This window comes from Myodes glareolus, chromosome 13 (assembly GCF_982192425.1).
Source record: "Myodes glareolus chromosome 13, mMyoGla1.1, whole genome shotgun sequence".
NCBI classification, from domain to species: Eukaryota; Metazoa; Chordata; class Mammalia; order Rodentia; family Cricetidae; genus Myodes; species Myodes glareolus.
Genome location: NC_142038.1, coordinates 54,367,910 through 54,380,582, shown reverse-complemented (window position 1 = coordinate 54,380,582; position 12,673 = coordinate 54,367,910). Strand labels below are relative to the sequence as shown.

At 43.9% G+C, this 12,673-nt stretch overlaps 1 protein-coding gene across 3 annotated transcripts in view; it reads left to right on the top strand.

Annotated features, from left to right (window-relative positions):
• Positions 1-680: 680 nt before the first annotated feature.
• Positions 681-12,673, top strand: part of Camk4 (calcium/calmodulin dependent protein kinase IV) — a 233,821-nt gene continuing 221,828 nt past the window's right edge. The window contains exons 1-3 of one of the 3 annotated variants that reach the window (XM_087896176.1): positions 681-774; positions 1,069-1,079; positions 1,148-1,362. In XM_087896176.1, the coding sequence (XP_087752302.1) occupies positions 696-774; positions 1,069-1,079; positions 1,148-1,362 (305 nt within the window). In that variant the 5' untranslated portion in view covers positions 681-695. Of the gene's footprint in view, positions 775-1,068; positions 1,080-1,128; positions 1,363-12,673 lie in introns of those variants that run through there. The other 2 variants (XR_015734720.1, XM_087896175.1) reach the window with 2 other exon arrangements.

The following is a 12,673-nucleotide window of genomic DNA, read 5'->3' as shown; positions in this document are numbered from 1 at the left end:
TAGTATTAAATGGCCTAGGAGTCGTTTAGCTGGAAATCAGATGTGGAAGTAATTACTGCACACATACATGACAGTGTTACAACTAACTGTTTATCTTTGTTGAAATCTGAGAAGAAATAAAGCCCAAAGGTATCTATTCAACCAGTACTTAAAATCGCCATGGCAGATGATGGATGGACATTGGAATGCTTATGATGGGGTACAGCTCATGGGAAGAAAAAAGCTCTTAACTGTAGCAACCTTCTCTGTCAAGGATGGTGACAGGTCCTGCCTTAAGGCAGGTTCGCCTGCTTGGCTTCTTGGGAGCCTTTCTTTGAGCCGGTTCAGCTGCTGGCCTCAGATGCTGAAATTGAACTAGACACAGCCAAGTGTGTGCTCTTTTAGAAGCTCCGGCGCAGCTAGAGGCGACAACGCCACTAGCAGCGATGACAAATTGAAGACTTCACTCAAAGGTGAATCAGGTCAGCATGGACCTAGGCCCATCCCTCTCCAGAGTGCACCGAGTTCCAGCAGAGAAGGCCTGCCAGGAGCTGGCAACCACAGGACACCCTCCTCTATCATCCATATAAGCTCTGATATAGGGACCAGCAAGGGGTGGCTGGTTAGCTGGTGCAAGGAGAAAGGGACTCGCCCGCTTCGAGCCACGCTCCAGGAAACATGAGTTTCTCCAACAAAGACCAGGTTCCTTTCTCACCATGCACTTGCTGGCCTCCACTCCAGGTGCTCGCCTCCGACAGAGCGGTCTCTTTGCAGGCTGCGGGCTCCTGCCGGAGGGCGTATAGGAAGACGCTCTCCCGGGGTCCTAGTGTCTTCCCCCAAGCTCCTGTTTTTGCAAACGCGATAGGTGGCCGGCGGGCGGCTGCTACAGCCTGGGAGAGCAGCACAGGGAGGGGGCTGGCAGGGCAGGCGGGAGGGAGGCGCGGAGGTGGGGCGGCGGGAGCGAGGGGGAGGGCGCCAGAGCTCTGCGGCGCCCTGCTTGGTCTCTGCCGGCTGGCGGTGGCTCCGGGTTCCCCTGCGTTGGTGCTCACCGTCTCAGGCTCTCCGCCCGCCCTCGCTCCCGCTCCCGAGCGCGGAGGCGAGCCGCAGCCCGGCGCGGCGGTGGGCGTGTGCGCGCTGAAGGACGCCTCCTCTCGCTCCCGTGTTGCAGGCGGCGGCTGGCGGCCCCAGTTCGGGCAGCGGCGGCGGCTTCCGGAGTCCCGCGGCGAAGATGCTGAAAGTCACGGTGCCCTCCTGTTCCTCGTCCTGCTCCTCGGTCACCGCCAGTGCCCCAGGGTCTGGGAACCTCGTCCCGGATTACTGGATCGACGGCTCCAACCGGGATGCTCTGAGCAATTTCTTCGAGGTGGAGTCAGAGCTGGGACGGTAAGACTAGGGGCGCTGGAGCTGGCAGAGCGTGGAGGCGCAGGCTGGGGCTGGGATTGCCTGCAGCGTGCACGCTAGTGGTCCCTCTCTCTGAGACACCTGAGGGTGTTGGACTAGCCTCCTCTACCTTTGATCTCTCCCCTGCCTAGACAGTGTCTGGGCAAGAGCTAAGCACTAGTCCGAGGCAACCGGGCTCTCCCCGGAGCGCCTAGGCCGGTGCAGCTGCGAGCATCCGCCAGACTCTCCCGCCCTCCCAGTGTGGAACTGGCTGCCACTTGGGTGATCTCTCTTACCGCACGTGGACTCTGCTTTCCTAATTAGTGTCTTTGCACAGATTAGAGTTTGTCAGAGGGACTTGTGTGTCTAGTTAGTTTTGGGTTGGGGACTGCAATTGTGCCCCTCTACACCGTGGTGGAATTATTAAATTAGATTCTTCCTGCTTCCCCTCATCACGCTCTCCAAAGCAAGTGGCACTAGAAATTTAACCTAAATACTAGCTTCCCCGCAGCGTGTGCTTAGGAGAAGGCGAGAATGAATCATTTAGAAGAGTTAAAGGCAGAGTAATGAAGTAGTGAGGCTTTAAAGAGAAAGCAACTCATGGGGGCCAGGCAGGGGTAATTAGTGAGAAGAGGTCTGAGGCTCCTCTTTTATGTGCTCGAGTGGTTTATTTAAATCGTGTATGCAAAAAACCATCCCGTTGGGAAAGCAGATGCGCCACCTCATCCCTTCTCTGAAGATCTGAACAGGCTTTACCTTGAGATTGATTCCGTGTGTTCTCAGATCTTTACCCACCGATAATTACTTTTTTTTAATCTTCCCCCCTTTTCTGCTGTCCACAAGCACGTAAGGAGATTTGTTTTCAGTACTGTTCAAATGCAAAGCGTCCATCAGAGGGAATCTGAACATGATTTACAACTATTGCCAAGTTGTAAACCCCCCCCTTCCCCCCCCCCGTGCAATTTAATCATTCCCCTTTGCTGGTTAGTGGCTTATCTAACAGCTTTTTAATTTTGATTTTTTTGATGCTGTTAAGAGACAATGTCATTGGATTTTGGATGTTCATACTTAGTGGGAAGGATTTGCTCGCTCTGATTTGCCTTTACTGAATACAAGTGGTGTGTAAAAAGGTAAAACTTTTGAAAGGAAATTTGTTATTCTTGCTGTTTAAAATTCTCAAGCTATTTGAACACTGAGTAATGTATACGTCCACGTCTGTTTTTCAGACATGTTTCTGAGGGGTTCATCTTAAGGCTGTTATAGACTGAAGTGTGGTAGCAACGGCTACTTTTGTAAGGTTCAGGAAATCATACTTGTGTGATGTGCTGAGGGTTGTGGTATAGAATTGATTAAAGAGATAATCTACTTAAAATTGGTTCCTCAGTGCTTTAGAAGTTGCCAGGTAGGGAGGAAGTGCCTGCTGCAGCTGAGGGGATGGCCCCACACCACCCCTGAGCAACACCCCAGAAGCCCCTCACGAATTCCAACGCACTAATTGCACTATAAATAAGCTTTTCCATCACTTCAAACACTTTGATTTGAGAAGTGGGAGAATTCCGAGTGTGCGTGTCCATAGGATGGTGGATTCACAGGGAAGCTGTCTTTGAAGTTTGCTTGGTTTTAATTTGGCCCTATAGTCTGCGTTCACTTGGGGTTATACTTATAAATCTACTCTTAAGTTGCTAAGCCTTGCCCCGCTATATAGTCTTTTTGTTACCCTACAATCACCAAATTAAAATAGTCTAAGAAGAAAAACATAACCCTTCTCCAGCGGCAGTGCCCATGGCAGAACACCTTCTCTGTAGGTGGCAGTATTGATGAGCAGTGAGCTTGCACCATTTGGTTAATGTGGATCGATATATTTTTTTACTCCATAATCTGTTATTTTTTTTTCTCAATGAGATAAATCTAACACATGAACCAACTGGCATGTCAGCTATAATTGTTCAAAATCTATGGAACTAGAAAGCCACGGAACTTTTGTAGTTACTGATGGAACCACAAAGGTCTGCTTGGTCTTTGCACTAGTGATCCATTTGAGCTCACTTGATTTGATCTCAAGATTGTTCGTTCTGTTTTGGGCCAAGTCTGGGGGCCAGTGGTGCCCCTACAGCCAACTTGATTCTTTCATTCGCAGTTGTTACTGTGACACTCCGTCAGCAGTATTCTGGTGCTGCGAGGGCCACTGTGGTTAGTGTCCCAGTGTAGACAGTCCCCTGCAGGTGAGTTCAGTATACACACACACCCCTGAAGGTGAAAATTGGAGATTTCTTGTTTCATCTCCTAAAGTGGTCTGTTATAAAGTGGTGACTCCCACTAACCAGGAAAGTTAGATTCAAGGCCATATGACAATATGCCCTGAGCGTGTGCCTAGAGGGTCGAGTGGAGCGAAATTCCTGAAGCCCCTGAGCCAGTGGTTCTCAACCTACCAAAGCTGTGACCCGTTAATACAGTTTGTTATGTTGTGGTGACCCCCAACCATAAAATTATTTTTACTGCTACTTCATGACTGCAATTTTGCTAGCTATGAATCATAATGTAAATTATCTGATATGTGACCCCCTAAAGGGGTCACAACCCCCAGGTTGAGAACCACTGCCCTGGACAGTACTTATAGAAGGGAGGTATTGACAGAATGATCTTTTTATAGTTATTCAGCGAGGCAGGGGTAACTTTTTTTTGGCGGTATGTGTAGGCATAATGGATGAATTACTTGACAGTGTCAGGCAAACCATATTTTTTTTTTAAAAAATCAAAACTGAAAATATTTTGGTATTTCTAGAGCATGTTAAGTTTACAAAAGTGACATTATGCCAACAAAGCTACTTAAAAATATGAGCTGGCCATGATCCTATGCAGGGATTCATACCTAGAGAGCAGCCGCTCCCCCTAGTGATCGAGAGACTGGCGTTGGAAGGCTTTCCTAATGGAGCAGAGAGCTTACCTCTGACTTCCATTCCTCCTGGTGGTTTGGTGAATGGGAAGACAAGACTTGGCTTGTTGTCCTCTGTGGTGAGGGTTTGTCCTGTGCATCCAAACCCACATCCTGATGTCCATTGGCCATTATCTTCTGTTTAGACTTGTTGCACCATATTGAAAGGATGTTTCTAATGAACTCAGCTGTGCTTCCCAAACATCCAAATGCGGAAAACCAAATGTTAGCCCACTTGGCTAAAAGAAAATGCATTCAATTAGTCTGGATTTTGACTGTAGTTGCTTTAGGTTTGTGACCCTTAGCACCCCACCAGACTAAAGTCATTATTTAAAAAAATGTGTTTATGTGACAGTTCCGTTATCTGTCATCTATCACGTCTGTCTGCCTGTCTTATCTATTGTATCTACTGTTGTTTAGGCTCCAGATCGATTTTAAGAGTGAACTATGTGGTCATTTGTATAGACTAGAAACAGTTTCACCAGCTGATGCCTAATCTTACTGTCAGCACGATAGTAGAGTATTTTATGTTTTATGCTGTTTCATTATATTCTGTTTTATTCAGAATATTTGCTGAACTCATGTGGTCTGCCATCCTACTAACAAGTTGTGGCTCAGTTAGAAAGTGTTGTTTTTGGACATAAATGTGAGCATGCCAGATTACACGACAAGGCAGAGTCATTTAACACCGTGGCTTGCAGGCCACTTGGCAGCCTTGCCCTGAGCAGGGTCCATTTGGCACAGCTCTGTGGAGAGAAATTCTTCTTTCTTCGCCTCCAAGTCCTTATTGTATTTTTCCTTCCAAGATTTAGAGAAAACACTGGTGTCTCGAAAAGATTCACTGGACACCCAGGAATCTGAACTAGCCTCGGCTAGTCTCCAAAGGGGGCCGGTGCCAGGGGCCGCTTAGGTGTGGAGGGAAGAAGCCTGGAGAATGGGGAGCTGTGTTTCAGAGGGTCTGTTCACTCTGGCCCAGCAAATGCTGCTTGCAAGGAACCACAAATGTGTCTTTTCTAGAAGGTCCTCAGCTAGTGCTCTTGGCTTGTCTTAGCTCTGTTTGCTTGGACCACACCAACAAATCCCTGGGTGGCTTAAACCACAAACATTTGTTTTTCGCAGATCTGGAGGAGAAGGGTTCAAAACCAAGATGCCGGCTAATTTATTTACCCCACCGAGAACTTTCTTTCTGTTTTGAGTGGCTGTTATCTTCTGCTGTGTTCTCAGAAGATAGAAGGGAAGAGGAATATACGCACATGTACATACATGTATATCCGTATCTATGTATATTGTATATATTAGAACAATTTCTCTAAGCTCTTTGGTGTCTCATAAGATACCTGTCTTGAGAGCTCCATCTTCAGGAGTTGGTCCTAAACACAGCTCCTTCCCAAAGATTACGTTCCAGTTGCCACACTAAAGAACAGGTTTCAACACATGAACTTCTACCTTGTACACAGTATTGTGTGATCTAAGAATATTTTCATATATATCGTACTTTGAGCATTTCCCCTATATTCCTCTGTCTCCACTTTCTCAATCTACACCATTAGTTTCCTTTGTACCCTGGGTTGTTTCCCTTTTACTTTCATGCCATATATGTATTCCTGTTTTATCAGCATATACATTTTAAGGGGACAATTCTGTCTACTCTATGGTTGGTGAGGAATCAGAATCATCTTTCTTCCTTCCCCTTCCTTTTTTCTTTTGCCAACCACCTCCCTGAATATTCTCTTGGCTAATACTTCCCAGGTCCCCAGCCCTTTCCTTGCACCATCTTTTAGGGCTCCACAGCCTGTTTGCTGCACGCCGCTGGCCACTGATCTGTTTTGTACTCTATTCTGATGGTTTAGCCTCTTTGGTGATTACATGTTCCTTTTCATTTGGGTGTTTAGTGATTATGAACTTCTCCGTGAAGTTGATTCGTAGTCGACTCGGGAGCAAGGTGTGACACCAAATGCGAGCCCAAAAGCTCATGTAGAGGTTCTTTGCAGTAATCCCAACTTGGCTTCCAGAAGGTGGGTCCATGGGTTAGCCCTTTGGACTATTGCATAGTCATTGCAACACAGCACACAGCACACAGCACTTGGCAGGTGCTCAGCAGGTGATTTTAAAGAGAGTGACTCAGGGGACTGAGGAGATAGATGCTCAGTGGGTGCAGGTCCTTGCTGCAAAACCTGATGTCTGAGTCTTCTACCTGGGGTGTACACGGTGGAAGGACAGAACAGACTCCCAGAAGTTGCTTTCTCGCCTCCTCTTGTCATGGCCCAAATGCCCCACCTCCTTTAAATGAACAAATGTATTTAAAGAATTTTGAAGAGACTGACTCAGTGTACGAAGCAGCTCAGACATGGATCTTCCTTTATTCTCTCTCTCTCTCTCTCTCTCTCTCTCTCTCTCTCTCTCTCTCTCTCTCTCTTTCCTTTTCCGTCTTGGTTATTCGTGGTATTTGTTTGCAGAAGTCGATGCCAGTGTTCAAGATCCTCCTGCCTCTGCCCTTTGAGAGCAGGAACTGCAGGCCTGGGCCACAACCCTTTTGGTGGTGATGGGGCTTCATTCTAGTGCTTTTAGAAAAACAGGGAAAATATTATAAATTATCTTTCCCTTAAAATGTGTCTAATCAAGACCCCAGTCCCACCCAGCTCTGGCGTCCGTTCTCCAAGGTGGCGGCTGGCAGCAATGCCACATTTCCATTGGCTGTCTGCCTTCTGTGGTTCTGAAACAAAGAGGCCTCAGTTTCACCTTCACTGTCTCTCACCACAGGAAGATAAGACTTAGGGGTTAAGTCAAGATGACTTTCAGGGCATGAGCTGCCTGCTGGGCTAGTTCAGCCTCTGGAGTGTTTGGCCATAAACCCCTTGTGCAGAGTTAAGTCCATTGAAGACTGTGATAGAATCTCTGTCGCTGTGTGAGGCTAAACAGCAGGCACAGGTGTTGTCTGCCTTTAACCCTTTCTGGAGATGAGCTGAAGGGAGAAGAGAGGAGGGGAACCACAGAGCAGCTTCAAAGAAGTTTCTTGTGAACAGTTAACCCTCAGATGTACATGTGGGTTTAGTGTTTGCAGAAATGCATTTGAAAACAAAGTATTGCGTGTTGGCCAAGTAAATTGTTGTAACCACTGCTTCTTAGTTTTTTTGTTTATGTTTTTTTCTCTTTCTTTGCTATTCATTTTATTTTCACTGACTGAGAAGTAGTTTTTGATTAAAAACACATTAAAGATAGTGTTGACTTTTTAAAATCTCAAGGTTAGATTTAGCATGAGCAATATTGTTGTTTAGCTCAGTGAAGGAACCATTTCATCCAGGATGAAGATCCGCTTTGCTTGAAATCTAAAGGGTAAAATTTCTATTAATCTTTACCTTTGCTGTCTTTTCTTATATTACTGGGGCTTCTTATATTGATGGCTCCAGTGGCTCAATTAGGAAGTGAAGTCAAAGTGTTAATGGCATAGAATTAACACACAGTGAACACACTGACCCTTCGATACGGCCCATTGTCTTCATTCCGACTGTGAATGGACAGCCATAGCTGTGGCTGGCATCAAACAGAGAGAGGCTCAGATCAGCATTTCTCTTTGTCAGCGGTGGCAGAGATCAAATGAGAAGAGGAATAGTCTCTTGGCGGAAGGCAATTTGTAATGATGGGTAAGGGAAAATACATAAAGCGGCTCTCAGTGTGGGCTCTGTTCTAATTCTGGGCCAGATAGATCATTGTTTGGTGTAAGGCCATCCTATGCATTGTAAAGTGTTTAGCAACGTCTCTTGCCTCTACCTACCAGCCGAAACCTTCCTCCCGGGTTGTGATAACCAAAAATGTATCTCCTTATTGTCAAATGTGGCCTCCTTCCTACAATACTGTCTTAGAAGCTTAAAGGTAGTCTTTTGCATAACTTTTATTGAGTTTTATAGACATTTAGAAGCAATAAGGAGTATCTGTGGCAATCAACAGTTTCTCCTATTTCTGTGTGATACCGCTAAGGCTCCTGCTGCCAGTGCACACTGGCTGTACCCTACTGAATGTTTTTGTTTAAATAACTCTTTCTTTTTGCCTGCAAAATTTGTTTTCAAGAATGCTTATTGTTACCACATTGAAACGACAAATCAAATCACTTATGAGAAGCAATTATAAAAACAAATTGAAACAAAAACAGTGTTAATATTAAACTGTAGCTAGCAGTGTTTGTGTGCTAAAGGCCGCAAGCTCAAGATGGTTTTCTTCATTAGAAGAGAGATTATCGGAGATTAGCAGGAGTAAAGCCATAGTACAGATAGAGGTTTTCTTCCCAAAGCAATCAGAACGGTTGAACAACTGAAAGGAGATGGGTGCTCATGTGTTTTGATTGCTCACTGTTTAATCCCATGCCTTTATACCTCCTAAAGTTATTTCAGTTAGAGATCTGACCTTTTGAATAATGAGGTCCTAGGTAGTGTTTTCTGGCCATGTGTATTGTCATAGTGAAAGGCTCTCAAGTATATGATTTTCTGGTAATAAGACAGCAGCGATAAATCTAATTCATTATAGACATAAATTAAATAAGTGAATAAATAAATAAAGTTATTTTTATATAACATGTTATGTTTTATAAGTATATTAGAAAAGTACTGGGGAGGGCTGTCAAGATTTCTAATGGATGCATCATTAATTTGGTTCTTAGGTTGTATAAGGTTTAAATTTTCTTTCTGATACTGGTTTTGTCGGCTTGCTAGGCTCACTACATAAGAAGAAGGAAAACGATCCAACTAATTGTTTTCATATGTATTGACATATGATATTAGTATGTTGGCCTTTGCTACTCCTGCTATGTAATTTTAGGTTGAGGCCTGTTTTCCTTGCAAATAGAGTGAAACAATTCATCTTTATTTTATATACTCCATTCCTAAGATAAAATTGGCTTCTTCTTTGGAAATAATCAATATTCAGAGTCAATGAGGTTACAACTTTGAGCTTAGTATTGATTTTATGAAAATGAATTCAGTTTTGATTTCAGATTTCCTAATGTTCTTATCTAACAAATGGAGAGTTGAGGGGAATTATGCACCATAAGCAAAGGCACCTAATGAAATACTACCGCAGGTGGACTGCTTCTCTGTGTTCATTTTGATGTATTGTGGCTACAGAGCTTATTCATATTTTGCTTACAAATCTTTTGGTGGTACCACAATGTAGGCTTCCTGTCTTTATAAAAGGATGCTTATATGTGAAACACTTCTTGCCTTTTGCTTTTTACTACTCTTATTCATGATAACAATTACCAATATGAGAATATACACCTTCTATGCAACCAACATAAGGAAGCAGTTGAAAGAAAAAGACTCAAACAAGAGAGAGATGTAAGAACCATATGTCCTGGCCTTGAACACAGAGATGCACCTGCCTCTGCCTCCTGAGTGCTAGGATTAAAGGTGTGCACCACCATGCCCAACTGCAGAACCATAGCAATCTTTTGAACAGTGATCTGTCTTACAGAGTAGCTTGGGATGTCTTCATGAATTTCTCTAGGAATTTGACATTTATATTCCTGGCACAGAGCACCCCAGGTACAGAACATGCATACACACCCCAAAAGGACAGAAAAATCTCAAGATGTATGTTCTGATTCTTTTCTTCCCCCAACTCTACACAAGCTAGAGTCATTTGAGAAGAAATCTTAATCGAGAAAATTCCTCTATAAGATTGATCTATAAGCAATAGATGTGGGTGGGCCCATCCCATGAGGTAGTGGTGCCACCCCTGAATAAGTGGTCTTGAATGCTGTAAGAAAGCAGGTTGAGCAGGCCATGAGGATCAAGCCAGTAAGTAGCAGCTTTCCATGGCTTCTGCATCAGTTTCTAGTTCTAGGTTTCTGCCTTGAGTTCTTGCCCCGACTTCCCGCAGTGATGGAGTGTGACCTGAAAGTTGTAAGATGACGTCACCCTCTCCTTCCCAGTCTGCTTTTGGTCCTGGTCATTGTCACAGCAATAACTAAGGCAATGCACATTTTATTTTACAAAATTCACAAAGCATGGACATCACAATGCCAGATAAAGTCCGGGGCGGAGGGGAGGGAAAATTGATTTAACCCAAACAGGGTTAGTATTTAGTAATTGAAAAAAAATTGTAGAGAAAGAGGAAAAAGGTGAATATAGAAGTGGTTGGGTCTTGGCAAAGTTTATGGGTCTCAGAACTTGTCACTAACTTATAAGGATAAACCACGAGGGTTAGATTTCACCAAGACAGGCTAAAATAAAGGCAAAGAAAGACAGAGACACGACCAAACATCCCCAATAACCTGTGACTAGGTAAGAAAGGGGTGAGTGTTGGATTGACATCTGTTCCTAAACCTTGAACGGAGCCAGGAGAGGGAAACATAGCATGTGGGTTAGGTGTCAGAAGTCACTGCAGAGTGAAGCCCATGCAACAGGGGCGTGCGTGTTTCTGGTTCCAGGAAACTTTACACTGCATTGAGTCACATCAATGTTCACAGCACAAATAAGTCTTTTGTTTCTTTGTTTGTTTTTGTTTTTCAAGACAGCGTTTCTCTGTGTAGCTCTGGCTGTCCTGGAACTCACTCTGTAGCCCAGGTTGGCCTTGAACTCACAGAGATCCGTCTGCCTCTGTCTCCCGAGGGCTGAGATTAAATGTGTGTGCCACCATGCCTGGCCACACAACTGGTCTTTGTTACTAAAAGCTATTTTGAAGTGTAAAGTTTTGCTCTGAAAAATCAAAAAGTTGCTAGACTTCATTTCTAGTTTTCTGACCCGCACTAGCCAAGTTTCAACTTTTCAGTTACATGAGAATTTGGTGTTAAAATGGCTCCAGTCTCTCATCTGTTTAGGGGTCCTTGTTGCATCTCCCGTTCACTTTGAAAGCACCAGTGTAATAATATGGGTTTTCAATGTGTAAACATACTTTTGAGGGTACATGTGTTCTATTTCTAGTCTTGCTGATGTGTCTGTAGTGATTGCTCTTACCTGCTGCGCCTGTTAGTTTCATCCATCTGTTTTTTTTGTCATTCCCGTATCTTCTATTTGACTTTGACAACCAAAGCTACTGCACCTAAAGTCTTTGAAACTGCAAAACCTTACTTAACACGTGTTTAAATTAAAGTTCTATAGAAATTATTTAATACATAGTTGATATTTATTAGTGAGTAAAAACAGCCATATGTTCACATCCAAGGACTATTGTTAAGAGTTTGTTTGGGCCAGGTGATGGTGTACACCTTTAATCCCAGCACTCGGAAGGCAGAGACAGGTGGTTCTCTTGAGTTCGAGGCCAGCCTGGTCTACAAGAGCTAGTTCCAGGATAGCCAGAGCTACCCAGAGAAACCCTGTCCTGAAAAACCAAAACAGAAAAAATTGTAGATAATAATCAAATAGGGCTCAAGATGGTCATTCTTCTCTTATATTTGATGTGGTAAGTAATAAAATGCTAAATAAACCACTGATAAAATATCTCTATTTTCTGTTTTTAATTTTAAAAATTATTTTATGCATACAAGTGTTTTGCAGCATATATATCTGTGTACCATCTGTGTATCTGATGTTGGTGGAGGTCAGAAGAGAGTGTCAGATCCCATGGAACTGGAGTTTCAGATGGGTGTGATTCACTACGTGGGTGCTGAGAATTGAATACAGGTCCTCTAGAAGAGCAGTCTGTGCTCTTACTGCCAAGCCACCACCCTACCCCCACTTCTAATACGTTATAATTGTCCCTGCTTACTAACACAAACTCTCCCATATGTTATGTGTACAACTCAGGATGGCCTAGTTAGGGTTCTTGATGTTGAACCCCTATTCAAATAACTAATCTTTTTTGTTTTTTAAAGTGTGTGTGTGTGTGTGTGTGTGTGTGTATGTGTGCTTGTGCGTGTGTGGATATCAGGTATCCTCCTTGATTACTCTCCGCCCTATCTTTTAAGAGAGTCTATCACTGAACCAGCACTCACCCGTCAGCTAGAGTGGGTGGACAGCAAGCTCCCGGAACCAGTGTGTCTCCACTTCTCCAGCCGTGTGGCTACAAATGTCGGTGACCACACCTGGCTTTTCCATGTAGATGCCAGCGATGGGTCCAAACTCAGGTTCTTATGCTTGTCTGATGGATACTTCACCCACTGAGGTATCTCCACAGCTGCTAAATTAGCAATCTTTTGTAAAATAGAATTGCTTATTCCTTCTTTTGAATAGGCTTTGCAGTTGGACTAAGTAAGGCATCATTAAGTAAAGCAGTGGTCTCCAAGTTGGGATATCCATGTCTTGGAATGCGTGATGAAACAGACTATTATATTGAAGTATTAGTGGATGTACCTGCTTCTTTTTCTACGTTTTGCTTTTCTTTTTTAACATTGAGATATTTTGGAAAGCAAATTAAATTTCAGTTGCATACACATGGCAATCATAGGTAGAT